At 44.5% G+C, this 16,139-nt stretch overlaps 1 protein-coding gene across 1 annotated transcript in view; it reads right to left on the minus strand.

Annotated features, from left to right (window-relative positions):
- Positions 1-416: 416 nt before the first annotated feature.
- Positions 417-16,139, minus strand: part of pmfbp1 (polyamine modulated factor 1 binding protein 1) — a gene marked incomplete at its 5' end in the record, with an annotated part of 46,004 nt that continues 30,281 nt past the window's right edge. Inside the window, one exon of the mRNA XM_079496401.1 lies at positions 417-1,101. Within this exon, the coding sequence (XP_079352527.1) occupies positions 831-1,101 (271 nt within the window). The 3' untranslated portion in view covers positions 417-830. The remainder of the gene's footprint in view (positions 1,102-16,139) is intronic.

Below are 16,139 nucleotides of genomic sequence, written 5' to 3' on the forward strand. Positions count from 1 at the left end.
TCTCTACCAACTCATCTCAACCCAAATTGCTTCGATTATGTATTAAATAAAAATATTCTATAAAGATTATTCTAAATCAGAATAGTATAGTATAACAAAGAAATTAAATGATTACTATATTTACCCAGGGTATCTGGGCTAAGCTCAAGAACTTGTTTCCAGCCAGGCCCCAGAACATTTCATCGTAGTGGTTCAATGCCTTGTTCAAGGGCACTTCAGCGGTGGTAGTTTTAACGTGTCGGACCGCTGATTCGAACTGGCGACCTTCCGGTATCAAGACCGCTCCGCAATCCGTTCGGCCACCGCTGCCACAAGACTGGACGGCATAGGTACAATGTAGGCATTAGGTAGAAGTCCTTGCAGATTGCTGTGGGTTTTTTATTGGGAAAAACAGTGAAAAAAACGCAGAAAGAAATGCAAGGACCTTTATATTCCAAAATCTGTAAAACAAATATCTCTATAAATATGTGCATATAAAAAGTATTTACGTACAGTAGTTCTAGATGGTTTGTTCCCAACATCAGGGTTTCTTATCTAAGATAAGAGGTATTTTTATTGATTGATTGGCAATTTTAGTAGACCATAAAATGTACAGTATAGGTACAGGGTACAGTCAAGCACATTTGGTCAAAAAGGACAGCACTGAAGATGAAGAAAGACCTTGCAGTCTTGTTTCCATTCGTGTCCCATGCATACATTCAAGCATTCAACAGATCTCAAATGACAACGCGTTGTGTCCCAATGCGTTGAAGATCAGTTCTTGCCGGCAAGCTCGTAGTAAAAATTCAGCAACCAGGTCATGATCATTATCCTAAATATTATCCAGGTGGTCACTGAGAGACCCTCGCTGACATGACATGCCACACGCATAGTTCCCAGCTCAGAGACTGGTCCATGAGGACAAAGTTCTTCTTCCTAGGGCCTCCAGAGCAACCATCCATGGTCATCTTGTGAATGTGACTACCTGGCAGATGTGAAGAAACACTACTGAGGGAGGCTGGCAGCCGCAGGACCATTCTGCTCTGCGGGCTCCCTCCCTGAGGGAGGCTGGCAGCCAGGACCATTCTGCTCTGCGGGCTCCCTCCTTGTCCAAGAGGAGATCTAAAACACAACAACGCCTCATTCAGACAAATGCAGGCAACGGTGGCCTCATGCTCATGGCAGATCAAACTCACACATCACTGGAAATTAAAATCTGTATTAGTGTATTTGTCACAGAGGAAACAACTAAATCAAACCTCATCATATTTGCCACATCAATGAACTCGGCCTCAGCTACTCACCTGGCCTCTTCCTTATGGCAATGGCATTGCTGACTATGAATTGACCTAGCAGTGTGCTACAAAACAGGTATCCTGCTGCTAGCCTGTCTCTGCTATGGCTCTGTCTTCTGTTTCCTGAGCTCCTTAGTCTCCCTACACTGCACTGGGACAGATGGGCCTTATTGGTCACTGAAGCTGGAAGGAAAGGAGATTGACTAGCTGGAAAGATGGAGAGGAAGCAGAAAGCCTGGCTTAACAATGCCGAGCATTGCAGAAATCACTTGTTATGCTCATTTCCCACGTCAAAACACAGCCTCCCCTCATTACCCGATTGGACAAGAAGGCCTGATGGCGCTTTGCGTAAATAAGGTCTCCAACCAGACAAATTCTAACCGAATGCAAATTTGCTCTGCTTATTCTGGCCAACGCTCCCAATCCCTCTAAAGCTCCTTGTTGACCGTGTCTGCCAGCATTGTGTACACAATGGTCTCCTCAGCTATTCCAACTGCATCGTTAATGTCTGCCCTTTTGTGGCTTCTTAATTCCTCCGGGATAAACAGACTCGCAAAATGCAAAATTATTTTCTAACACCCGATAATTAGCCGAAGAAACAATCCCGACTATGAATAATAATCTGCCTCGCCATAACATTACAACTTTTGAGCATTGGGAATAGGAGGGATTTAATCGCCAAGGGAAATGTGCTTATCAAATAAAGCTCAGAAAATGTGCAGTGAATGAAATAAGTCAATCATTTTAATGTGAGACAGAAAAGGAGCCCCGAGGAGAATAAATAAGCAATCGCCACATCATGCAGGGAGAACAAATGAGCATGGTACACAATTAAGCAGGGTCACATTCTGCCAGAGCTATGGACGTGGGGCGCGCTAATGAGCTGTGTGAGAGTGCGTGCATGTTTTTTGTGTCTCATTTGTGTGTAGAGGGGGAGAAGGAGAAAGAGAGAGAGAGAGAAAGAGTGAGAAAGAGTAAAAAAAAAAGAAGAAAAAAAAGCTGAACCCCGGCCCTCGAAATTCTGACGCACAGACTGAGACAGACTCACAGTGTTTCCACACCTAAGCGCAAAACGGCCGACAGCCGCGCACGTCTTACGCTGTCCGCAGCTTATTTTCCGAGTTTTTAAGACAGCTGGTGGATGGAAATGAAGCTCCACCTCCGCGGAAGACTTGCGCGGAGGAGAGCGTTTACTTTCCGGGAATCTGGCCGTCGCGCAAGTCGTCCGCGGAGGTGGAGCTTAATTTCCATCCACCAGCTGTCTTAAAAACCCGGAAAAAGAAGCTGAGCACAGCCGAGAACGTGCGCGGCTCTTTAGTAAGTCTGGCAACACCTAGACAAGCAGAAAGTCAGGCGAGAGACAAGAGCATGTCCTGCCCCACAGTGCCACCAAGGGGCCGGAAAGAGCAGAAAACTCAGCCTGGTCTCATGCTTTGGGTGTAGAACCCCTCTCTCCACATGCTGACACAAGAGTACCCGTTCATGAATAATGTGTTGACAATGACAGAATGCAGACATTGTCTAAAAGCTCATAGCGCGCTATGAGCTTGTAGGTCTGCTAATTTTGTAAAATCGTAAAAATGCGGCACAAATCTTTGAATATATATTCTTTCAGAGCGAACGTTTTTCTTATTCCGACATCAGGCCTAAATGGGTTAAATTGATGTAACTTCATCAGTCACTGACTGATGAAGGGCGGGGCGGGGAGGGTGATAATTATCATTGCATGTACTCCTATGGACTGATGAAGTTACAGGGTGGGGAGGGTGATAATTATCATTGCATGTACTCCTATGGACTGATGAAGTTACAGGGCGGGGAGGGTGATAATTATCATTGCATGTACTCCTATGGACTGATGAAGTTACAGGGTGGGGAGGGTGATAATTATCATTGCATGTACTCCTATGGACTGATGAAGTTACAGGGCGGGGAGGGTGATAATTATCATTGCATGTACTCCTATGGACTGATGAAGTTACAGGGCGGGGAGGGTGATAATTATCATTGCATGTACTCCTATGGACTGATGAAGTTACAGGGCGGGGAGGGTGATAATTATCATTGCATGTACTCCTATGGACTGATGAAGTTACAGGGCGGGGAGGGTGATAATTATCATTGCATGTACTCCTATGGACTGATGAAGTTACAGGGTGGGGAGGGTGATAATTATCATTGCATGTACTCCTATGGACTGATGAAGTTACAGGGTGGGGAGGGTGATAATTATCATTGCATGTACTCCTATGGACTGATGAAGTTACAGGGCGGGGAGGGTGATAATTATCATTGCATGTACTCCTATGGACTGATGAAGTTACAGGGCGGGGAGGGTGATAATTATCATTGCATGTACTCCTATGGACTGATGAAGTTACAGGGCGGGGAGGGTGATAATTATCATTGCATGTACTCCTATGGACTGATGAAGTTACAGGGCGGGGAGGGTGATAATTATCATTGCATGTACTCCTATGGACTGATGAAGTTACAGGGCGGGGAGGGTGATAATTATCATTGCATGTACTCCTATGGACTGATGAAGTTACAGGGCGGGGAGGGTGATAATTATCATTGCATGTACTCCTATGGACTGATGAAGTTACAGGGCGGGGAGGGTGATAATTATCATTGCATGTACTCCTATGGACTGATGAAGTTACAGGGCGGGGAGGGTGATAATTATCATTGCATGTACTCCTATGGACTGATGAAGTTACAGGGCGGGGAGGGTGATAATTATCATTGCATGTACTCCTATGGACTGATGAAGTTACAGGGCAGGGAGGGTGATAATTATCATTGCATGTACTCCTATGGACTGATGAAGTTACAGGGCGGGGAGGGTGATAATTATCATTGCATGTACTCCTATGGACTGATGAAGTTACAGGGCAGGGAGGGTGATAATTATCATTGCATGTACTCCTATGGACTGATGAAGTTACAGGGCGGGGAGGGTGATAATTATCATTGCATGTACTCCTATGGACTGATGAAGTTACAGGGCGGGGAGGGTGATAATTATCATTGCATGTACTCCTATGGACTGATGAAGTTACAGGGCGGGGAGGGTGATAATTATCATTGCATGTACTCCTATGGACTGATGAAGTTACAGGGCGGGGAGGGTGATAATTATCATTGCATGTACTCCTATGGACTGATGAAGTTACAGGGCGGGGCAGGCCCGCGGGAAGTACTTTACACTCGCAGGGGCTGAGCGTCTAGTAGGGGGTGCGCGCGCATAGCGCGCGCCGCAAAAATGCGCGTGCACGCGCATCATGCACGCGCATTTGTGTGCATTTTCACGCGCAAACGTGGCCTTTACTTTCCCTCTCCACACGCAAGTTATATGAACGAACTGACACAGGCAATTAACCAAGATAAGGTGCCAATACTGTGATACAGCATATTTATTAGGCCTGGCCTATCTCTTTTTTTTTCTTCCCCTCCTGTTCGAGGGGGGGCTGTGCCTGGGGGGAGGGGGTGCTACAGCCCCCCCAGCACCCCTACTTCCCTCAGCCATGGGGCGGGGAGGGTGATAATTATCATTGCATGTACTCCTATGGACTGATGGGCTGGGGCGGGGAGGGTGATAATTATCATTGCATGTACTCCTATGGACTGATGGGCTGGGGCGGGGAGGGTGATAATTATCATTGCATGTACTCCTATGGACTGATGGGCTGGGGCGGGGAGGGTGATAATTATCATTGCATGTACTCCTATGGACTGATGAAGTTACAGGGCGGGGAGGGTGATAATTATCATTGCATGTACTCCTATGGACTGATGGGCTGGGGCGGGGAGGGTGATAATTATCATTGCATGTACTCCTATGGACTGATGGGCTGGGGCGGGGAGGGTGATAATTATCATTGCATGTACTCCTATGGACTGATGGGCTGGGGCGGGGAGGGTGATAATTATCATTGCATGTACTCCTATGGACTGATGAAGTTACAGGGCGGGGAGGGTGATAATTATCATTGCATGTACTCCTATGGACTGATGAAGTTACAGGGCGGGGAGGGTGATAATTATCATTGCATGTACTCCTATGGACTGATGAAGTTACAGGGCGGGGAGGGTGATAATTATCATTGCATGTACTCCTATGGACTGATGAAGTTACAGGGCGGGGAGGGTGATAATTATCATTGCATGTACTCCTATGGACTGATGAAGTTACAGGGCGGGGAGGGTGATAATTATCATTGCATGTACTCCTATGGACTGATGAAGTTACAGGGCGGGGAGGGTGATAATTATCATTGCATGTACTCCTATGGACTGATGAAGTTACAGGGCGGGGAGGGTGATAATTATCATTGCATGTACTCCTATGGACTGATGAAGTGACAGGGCGGGGAGGGTGATAATTACAGTTGGAGGCCATCGATATTGTCCTTTTCTTTTTGCTGAGGTTTGCGTGATCTGCGCAAAAGGACAGTTAACCCATTTTGGGCGGGAACCCCTTTTGGTGTTTTAAACATTGTTATAATTTAGCTATTGAAAAATAGCAGATCTACAAGCTCATAGCGCGCCACCGAGTGGCGCGCTACGAGCTTGTAGGTCTGCTATTTTTGAAAAATCGTGAAAATATTTATTTCAGAAAACTGGAGGATTTAGAAGGATTTTTTTAAATTTTGAGGTCAGGCCTAAATGGGTCAAATGATAAGGGACAATATCGGTGGCACCCAACTGTATCATTGCATGTACTCCTATGGACTGATGAAGTTACAGGGTGGGGAGGGTCATGTACTCCTATGGACTGATGAAGTTACAGGGCGGGGAGGGTGATAATTATCATTGCATGTACTCCTATGGACTGATGGAGTTACAGGGCGGGGAGGGTCATGTACTCCTACTGACTGATGGGCTGGGGGCGGGGCGGGGCGCCACCTGTCGGCGGTGAGTGTTGGGCCCGGCGGGAGGAATAGGACGAACTTTGACGAAGGCTCTACGTCCTCCCGGTGGGGGCTCCTCGCTGGCAGGTGAGTCCGTATAGGATACAACACAGCAGTGACAACACAGACGTGTGTGTGGGGAGGAATTAATTGGCATGACGACTAAATTGGAGAGAAAAAGGGGGCAAAAATAATTGGCTACTCTTAAAAAAATCACACCCGTGTGAACTGAGTGGTGTAAGGTCTGTCTGACGTAATGAAATCATGTCTGACGTAATGAAATCACACCCGGGTGTGATTTCATTACCTGGCTTTTTTGTGCAGAAAAAATGAGCATGGTTGCTATGTTCACCCTGTTCACCCGGGTGTGATTTCATTACGTCATTACAACAGGGTGAACATAGCAACCATGCTCATTTTTTCTGCACAAAAAAGCCAGTTGTAGGAGTGGTTTACACCACTCAAAAATGCTTAGGTTTGAGTTTTTGTGAGGTTAAGATTAGGTTTAGGCATAGTTTTACTGAGGTTAGGCATAGTTACAAAATCACACCCGTGTGAAGTGAGTGGAGTTACCGTGTGGGGGTCCCTCTACTGTACCCTCTACTGTACTGTACTGTCACTGTACTGTACTGGTACAGCTGAAATCACCATATATACAGTTAATATGTGCGTGTGTGTTTGTGTGTGTGTTAGGTTGCACACAGGTGGTGAAAAACAACCATGCTGTTTTCGTGCTCAGACGCACCCACCCACCCACCCAGCCAGCCACCCACCCACCCACACACATAGCTCCGTAAGGGAGTGGTTGCAACACTCAAAAACTCTAGTAAGGAAGAACTGTCAATCACAGTGGGTCTCCCTACATAAACATAAGCATCCCACTAACCCACGGGTCCGGTTGGCATAACAACAAACTTGCCAATCACAGAGCAATAGTCCCTCCAGATGATGGGTTCATCCTGAAAACCATTCCTTTGTAGAGCTCTACATTTCCCCTAAAATAGATAGATCTGCAACCTGTATTTTTCTTTTTACAATCATAAAATTGCAGTAAAGATTACAACCTGTAATCTTTTTAATTCAAAGTAAAGGAGAATTTATTTGAAGTAATTCAAACTTCTTTGCAGAATCTTCCATAATTCATAATCGCATGCAATCCCAAAACAATTATTGACATCGGTTTGGATAGTTGTAATTGCATATTGCGTTGGAACAGCACAGGCCTGAGAGAGAGAGGAAGATAGAGAGAGGAAGATAGAGAGAGGAAGATAGAGAGAGGAAGATAGAGATAGAGAGAGGAAGATAGAGAGAGGACGATAGAAAGGAAGATAGAGAGAGGGAGATAGAGAGAGGAAGATAGAGAGAGGGAGAGAGAGAGAGGAAGATAGAGAGAGGGAGATAGAGAGAGGAAGATAGAGAGAGGAAGATAGAGAGAGGAAGATAGAGAGAGGAAGATAGAGAGAGGGAGATAGAGAGAGGGAGATAGAGAGAGGAAGAGAGAGAGAGGAAGATAGAGAGAGGAAGATAGAGAGAGGGAGATAGAGAGAGAGGAAGAGAGAGAGAGGGAGATAGAGAGAGGGAGATAGAGAGAGGAAGATAGAGAGAGGGAGATAGAGAGAGGAAGATAGAGAGAGGAAGATAGAGAGAGGGAGATAGAGAGAGGAAGATAGAGAGAGGGAGATAGAGAGAGGAAGATAGAGAGAGAAAGAGAGAGAGAGAGGAAGAGAGAGAGAGGGAGATAGAGAGAGGAAGATAGAGAGAGGACGATAGAGAGAGGAAGAGAGAGAGAGGGAGAGAGAGAGAGAGGAAGATAGAGAGAGGAAGATAGAGAGAGGAAGAGAGGATGCCAGTCATATCAGAGAGGATGAGGGGCATATCAGAGAGGATGAGGGGCATATCAGAGAGGATGAGGGACATATCAGAGAGGATGCCAGTCATATCAGAGAGGATGAGGGGCATATCAGAGAGGATGAGGGGCATATCAGAGAGGATGGGGGGCATATCAGAGAGGATGCCAGTCATATCAGAGAGGATGCCAGTCATATGAGAGAGGATGCCAGTCATATCATAGAGGATGAGGGGCATATCAGAGAGGATGCCAGTCATATCAGAGAGGATGAGGGGCATATCAGAGAGGATGCCAGTCATATCAGAGGATGCCAGTCATATCAGAGAGGATGAGGGTCATATCAGAGAGGATGCCAGTCATATCAGAGAGGATGAGGGGCATATCAGAGAGGATGGGGGGCATATCAGAGAGGATGAGGGGCATATCAGAGAGGATGCCAGTCATATCAGAGAGGATGCCAGTCATATCAGAGAGGATGCCAGTCATATCATAGAGGATGCCAGTCATATCATAGAGGATGCCAGTCATATCAGAGAGGATGCCAGTCATATCAGAGAGGATGCCAGTCATATCAGAGAGGATGAGGGGCATATCAGAGAGGATGCCAGTCATATCAGAGAGGATGCCAGGCATATCAGAGAGGATGCCAGTCATATCAGAGAGGATGAGGGGCATATCAGAGAGGATGCCAGTCATATCAGAGAGGATGCCAGTCATATCAGAGAGGATGCCAGGCATATCAGAGGATGCCAGTCATATCAGAGAGGATGAGGGGCATATCAGAGAGGATGCCAGTCATATCAGAGGATGCCAGTCATATCAGAGAGGATGAGGGGCATATCAGAGAGGATGCCAGTCATATCAGAGGATGCCAGTCATATCAGAGAGGATGAGGGGCATATCAGAGAGGATGCCAGTCATATCATAGAGGATGCCAGTCATATCATAGAGGATGCCAGTCATATCAGAGAGGATGCCAACCATATCAGAGAGGATGCCAACCATATCAGAGAGGATGCCAGTCATATCAGAGAGGATGCCAGTCATATCAGAGAGGATGCCAGTCATATCAGAGAGGATGCCAGTCATATCAGAGGATGCCAGTCATATCATAGAGGATGCCAGTCATATCAGCGAGGATGCCAGTCATATCATAGAGGATGCCAGTCCTCCATATCTGATATTACTGCCGTTTATTCAACACCATGTTCTTAAAACACCATGCTGTAAACACCGTAGAACTGACATACAAAACAAGACAACAAACGAAACATTAACTTGGGACATTCATACAATTACATTCATGATAATACATAAACCTTCACAATAAGATCCAAACAAATACAATACTGACCACTTTGCCTGCTTGCACATGAATGGGGGGTCGACTTGGATCCTTCAGTCTTTCTTGAAAACCCTTTTGTTTTCTCTTCTTTTCTCTATTTACTTTACTTCATTTCTTGTACTTAACTTTACTTTCTTCTGCTTTACATATTATAGTTCACTTTACTTCGTTCACTTTACTTCTCCTAGTTTACTTTACTTCTTCTGGTCTACTTTGCTTTCTTCCTTCTGCACAGAGCTCTCTCTCATGTGATCTGCACAGTGCACTCTCCTTCAATGTAATGAGACTTCTGCCCTCTCTCACTCACAAACAGGTGTAACCAACCAGCTTAATTACCAGAACACAGATGCAACCAAGACACATAATGGGAAACCCACAGCACATTGAACACACTTAGAGCGCCCCCAAAAGGACAAATACAAAAAATGAAAACCTTGACATGGCTGCAGTAACAATAGCTAAAGCATAACATCAAACCCCAAACGGGTTCCCGCCCAAAATGGGTTAAGCTATAGGTCTGCATTTGTTCAGTGTGCTGTGTGAACATGGCATTGAGTGCCATGGTGGTGAGTGCCAAGGTATTGAGTTGACACAGTCTGGCGTCATTACAAAGTAGTGACATCGGGGGCTTCTTTCCAAAACGTGTAGAAGGAAAACGTTAACCTTTTCTGGACATCACACACAAACAGAAAGGAGCGAGACAAAAAGTGACGAGGGGGGGCTTGTGGAGAAGCGGCACATCCGTCGGTCTGACCTGGCATGAAGGCCAAGTGAAGGTGACGTGCAGTGCAGTCAAACAACAGAGCAGCGTGGACTAGGGCATTAAGCAACTAGTCGACTGACTAGTTTACTAGTCGACTAGTAAATCCACTAGTAAATCCACTAGTCGACTAATCCACTAGTTGACTAGTTGATAAGAAAAAAAAGTTATTTTTTTCCCCCCGATTTTGTAGGCCTCAAGATCAGGTAGATTATAGTTATAGTCACCAATGTACACAGTTTTTAAATGTACAAATATTTATTTCCCAAAAACATTATTTACATCATTAATTACCTATTATTAGGCAACTAGTCAACTAGTAAAAATGACTAGAAGTGAATGCCCTAGTGTGGACGTAAAGCACATACCAGACAGACAAAGAGAGACAAGAGACAAGGGCACACATCACAGGCTTTCAAAGACGACTCCTTCTTATTAACTATTCAATCACATAAAGGGGAGGCGAAGGCGCGAAAGGTTGTGGACCAAAGCACTTTTGCTCCAGTGCATTAAGAGCCCGGGTCCGGCGAAAGAGAAATAGATTGCCTTCCCAGGAAGATGACTGCTGCGCACAGGGGGGCGGCTTTCCCACATTAATCCATTGAGACCTGGAACGCATCCATGTCACGTTAGCGTTTAACCACATTAACCATTAACCCATTTTGGGGCGGGAACCCCTTTTGGTGTTTTAAACATTGTTATAATTTAGCTATTGAAAAATAGCAGATCTACAAGCTCATAGCGCGCCACCGAGTGGCGCGCTATGAACTTGTAGATCTGCTATTTTTGAAAAATCGTTAAAATGTGCCTCAAATCTTTCCGAAAATTGTCATGATTTAGAAAACTTTTTTTTTTTTTAATTTCGATGTCAGGCCTGAATGGGTTAATAACAGCAATCTGCTGCAAAAATCTAATCCTGAGTACCATTTACGCTGAATCTAGATAACTTCTGCTCGGAAAAGCGTACAATATGAATATTTCATTCTCCCCCCGATATACAAGTAAACAGAGCGAGTCTGCCATCAATCAGAGGACCTTCTCACAGGAAGTGAACTGGAAGAGGAAATGGCTAATGAACATTGTACTGCTGGAAAGGTACATCTTGAATCATCCTTGCTCTACTGTACACCACAACATACAATATATATACTGTACACCGTCCACAACATACAATATATATACTGTACACCGTCCACAGCATACAATATATATACTGTACTAGGGCATTAAGCAACTAGTCGACTAGTTTAAATCCACTAGTCGACCTTGCTGGTACTAGTTGACTCAGCCTAGTTGATAAGAAAAAAAAAAGTTTATTTATTTTATTTTTTATTTTTTTCCCGATTTTGTAGGCCTCAAGATCAGGTAGATTATAGTTATAGTCACCAATGTACACAGTTTTTAAATGTACAAATATTTATTTCCCAAAAAAAAGAAACATAATAGGTGGTTAAACAACTAGTCGACTAGTCAACTAGTAAACTAGGCAACTAGTCAACTAGTAAAAATGACTAGAAGTGAATGCCCTATACTGTACACACTACAATACTGTCGGGAGGAAACCTCCTAACTGTTGTTTCATAAATCAGTGCTATTGAACACCCTTTACGTCTGTGTGTTGTTTCATAAATCAGTGCTATTGAACACCCTTTACGTCTGTGTGTTGTTTCATAAATCAGTGCTATTGAACACCCTTTATGTCTGTGTGTTGTTTCATAAATATGTGCTATTGAACACCCTTTATGTCTGTGTGTTGTTTCATAAATCAGTGCTATTGAACACCCTTTACGTCTGTGTGTTGTTTCATAAATCAATGCTATTGAACACCCTTTACGTCTGTGTGTTGTTTCGAAAATATTGAACCAATGGAAAGTAGTAAAAGACGCTTTGGACCTTTGAACCTCTTAACTCCATTGGACCCTCAAACTGTCTACTAAAGCCACTAACTCCACCACCTCTCCCCTTCTCATGCAAGTAATTGATAATATACAAAGTCACAACACCAACTTTGATTAGGCAGTATTGATTTGTTTTCAAAATATAAGGTTTTCTTAATTTCCTGAAAAATTTATATTTTTCATTTCCTGAAAAATGAACATTTTGGAGTTAGGTGGTTTCTTCCCGACAGCAGAGATATGATAACTACAAATATATAATATTAAATCAACGTTGTATGTGTGGCGTTGTACAGTACATGACCTGATTTGTAGGCCTCAAGATCAGGTAGATTATAGTTATAGTCACCAATGTACACAGTTTTTAAATGTACAAATATTTATTTCCCAAAAAAAAGAAACATAATAGGTGGTTAAACAACTAGTCGACTAGTCAACTAGTAAACTAGGCAACTAGTCAACTAGTAAAAATGACTAGAAGTGAATGCCCTATACTGTACACACTACAATACTGTCGGGAGGAAACCTCCTAACTGTTGTTTCATAAATCAGTGCTATTGAACACCCTTTACGTCTGTGTGTTGTTTCATAAATCAGTGCTATTGAACACCCTTTACGTCTGTGTGTTGTTTCATAAATCAGTGCTATTGAACACCCTTTATGTCTGTGTGTTGTTTCATAAATATGTGTTTCGAAAATATTGAACCAATGGAAAGTAGTAAAAGACGCTTTGGACCTTTGAACCTCTTAACTCCATTGGACCCTCAAACTGTCTACTAAAGCCACTAACTCCACCACCTCTCCCCTTCTCATGCAAGTAATTGATAATATACAAAGTCACAACACCAACTTTGATTAGGCAGTATTGATTTGTTTTCAAAATATAAGGTTTTCTTAATTTCCTGAAAAAATTATATTTTTCATTTCCTGAAAAATGAACATTTTGGAGTTAGGTGGTTTCTTCCCGACAGCAGAGATATGATAACTACAAATATATAATATTAAATCAACGTTGTATGTGTGGCGTTGTACAGTACATGACCTGTACGTCGATTAGGGGAAAAAACAACAACTACTAAGTGAAAACACTCAATGTAGATATCCTCTATAGGTCTTTATGACATATTCATGACAGCAAATCAAGCATGGACTCTGTGTCCCTCAGTCTTAGTAACGGCTCCATCTCTGCCATTAACGTCAGACGTGGCCCCTCTGCCTCACCTCCTAATCCCCCCCTGCCCTCGTCAGCGGTGGATAAGAGGGATCAGCGCTCCATCCATATGCATGCACGGTTTTGCACACATACACACATCTATAGAGACGATGTCAGCTGCCCGGCGTTTTGAAAGCTCTGGTAATGACACTTAATGAAAGCCATGCAGGCCAGGATAAAGAGATGGGTAGACTGTGTGTGTGTGTGTGTGTGTGTGTGTGTGTGTGTGTGTGTGTGTGTGTGTGTGTGCATGCGTGCGTGCGTGCGTGCGTGCTCCCCAGACACCTGTACCTCCCCTACACACACACACTCCCACATCCAGCCCAGGCCTTCAGACACCATAAATAAACAAACGTGCTGCGTGAGAATGGACGCGCTGTTCCCTCAGCTCCTCATGTTTATCTATTTATTTATTATTTGAAGTTCCTTCCCTGGATATCTGAATGTGGCTGCATGCTTTCAGCCTCCGCCTCGCTTCTATAGCAGCTCCCTGCAGGCTTTATGGACGTCCTGGAACATTAGCTGAACTTCACTCCAGTCACCCAGTGGGCTCTAATGGGCTGACTTTGCATCTGCCCTCCAATGGTCTCAGGGCAGGCACTGTGTGTAAACCCGCACGCACGCACGCACGCACGCACGCACGCACGCACGCACGCACTCGCGCACGCACACACACGCACACACACACACGTCCATTCAGACTACTGTACACTTTCCGAAGCAATTATCCAGCCAATGCCTCAGTGCTCCTCTTACATATCAAGTTCAATGTTTACAGCAACTTCTGTAATGTCAACAAGGTCCGATCAACCCCAGATAACCCCCACGGATAATTCCTGCTCATTTGGCTACAAAGAGACACTATTGTAGGCGGCATAATGTCATTAATTGAACACTGAGTTGAAGGGAGGGAGAGGATGGGTTGTAGTATTAGTTGAAGAAAAGGAAGAGGAGGATGAAGGCGATGAGGCTCAAAGCAAACAGATGGAAGTGATGGGGTGACGGGGGAGGAAGGCTCCTAATCAGCACAGTCAACACACCGCTGATTGGGTTCACATCCCTTTCACACATTCCCTCTCTTTCCTTACACCACCAAAATGTTTTCCCTTCAAATCAGACCCGTGATTTCCTCCGTGTCAATCTGAGAGGATAACTGATTGCAATGCATTACAGGCAAATGCCAGTGAGCTCAACCTTAAGGCAGGGCAGTATCGGCAAAGCACAATGAGATGACTTCAGCTGTCAAACAAGGAGTTGAAACAGCATTTCACCAATAAATAACCCTTTCTCCAGCAAGCAGCACATATAAGATTCATAGTCCATTTGTTTAAAGGATAACAGATATCACGGTGAGCGGTATATCCTCAGAAGGAGATCCTGTCTGACCTCGCTATACAGACGTGACCAACTTGCCTGTCTGACCACAAAGTGGTCCTTTATTTGGGTGTTGGCTTGAAGAGTTTGCCTACTTCAGAGGCTCAAACTAGTTGAAGAGGTTAGAGTCCCTGGTGGTGACGTAAAGCAATTCTTCCATCAGTGACATTGCCATCAACAGCTCCAAAGACACCCGGGAAAATGCACAGATGTAACTTTGGTGTTAACAAGACATCAGTATAGGGGTGGGTCAGGTTGGTGGCAGATGACACACATACAGTACTGTAGGCTGTCTCTCTGTCTGTGTGTGGGTACAAGGGTTACAGCACAAGAGGTGTGTGTGTGTGTGTGTGTGTGTGTGTGCGTGTGCGTGCGTGCGTGCGTGCGTGCGTGCGTGCGTGCGTGCGTGCGTGCGTGCGTGCGTGCGTGCGTGCGTGCGTGCGTGCGTGCGTGCGTGCGTGCGTGCGTGCGTGCGTGTTCAAGGGCTCTATGCTAATCCCTGAACAACACAAAATCAACATGGCAGCCAATAAAATTGTACTGCACTTTCCACTGATATGGTCTCTGATGTACACCCTGAGTGTTTTGTATTGAGCCGTGTTTTAGAGAACCCACTGCAGAAACAGTCTGTATCTGGGAAGTCGCTGCTCTGTCAATGGCGATGCTGGCAGAGGGTAAATGTACAATAGTCACCGGAACCTGTATAGATTTTTATTTTTATTTCAGCCTTTTTTTATAGCACAAGAACTGGGGTCCTGCCAGGGCTGTCATATTCTCACAGAGAAAGAGGATAATTGAGCCAAAAGCTAATTCAGAGTCTGTATCTGCACCTATAAACCAACAGTCAATTAAGACATGCCTGCGAATCCCTTGACTTAATGAATAACAGACTGTATTGTGTACCTGTATGTGCTGCTCACCATTTTCTTTTTTGTTTTGTTTTGTCTTTGTGCTTTTTGTTTTTCTGTCTGTTTTATGTTTTATTGTGCTTTTAATTTATACCTTTCTAGTTTGTCTCACTTTATCTGTATACATTTATGATTCATCTTTATGTGAAAACATAAAAATTCAAACAAAACAAAAAAAACGCTCTCAAAGGGCAAACACGGACGGCTGCAATTTGAAACTGCCCCCCCGTAAAAACTGAATCCCCCACCCCACCCTTTTTCCCCTGTTTTTTTTTCTCCCTTTTTACCTCCTCTATGATGATTTCCTCTTTTTGTGTTTATTTGTAAATGGTAAATGGTGCATTTATATAGTGCCTTTATCCAAGGCGCTTTACAGAGATTGTGCATTACATTCACCCATTCATACACCGATGGCAGCGGAAACCATGCAAGGCACCAACTAGCACATCGGGAGCAATTAGGGGTTCAGTGTCTTGCTCAAGGACACTTCGACAGTAACTCTGGGGGAGCCCGGGTTCGAACTGGCAACCTTACGGTTACCATCCAGACACTCTACCCCTGAGCCACCGCCGCCCCGCCGCCGTACGGCTCTAAAATTTAGAGAT

The sequence above is a fragment of the Electrona antarctica genome (genome assembly GCF_951216825.1).
Source record: "Electrona antarctica genome assembly, chromosome: 3".
Classification (NCBI taxonomy): domain Eukaryota; kingdom Metazoa; phylum Chordata; class Actinopteri; order Myctophiformes; family Myctophidae; genus Electrona; species Electrona antarctica.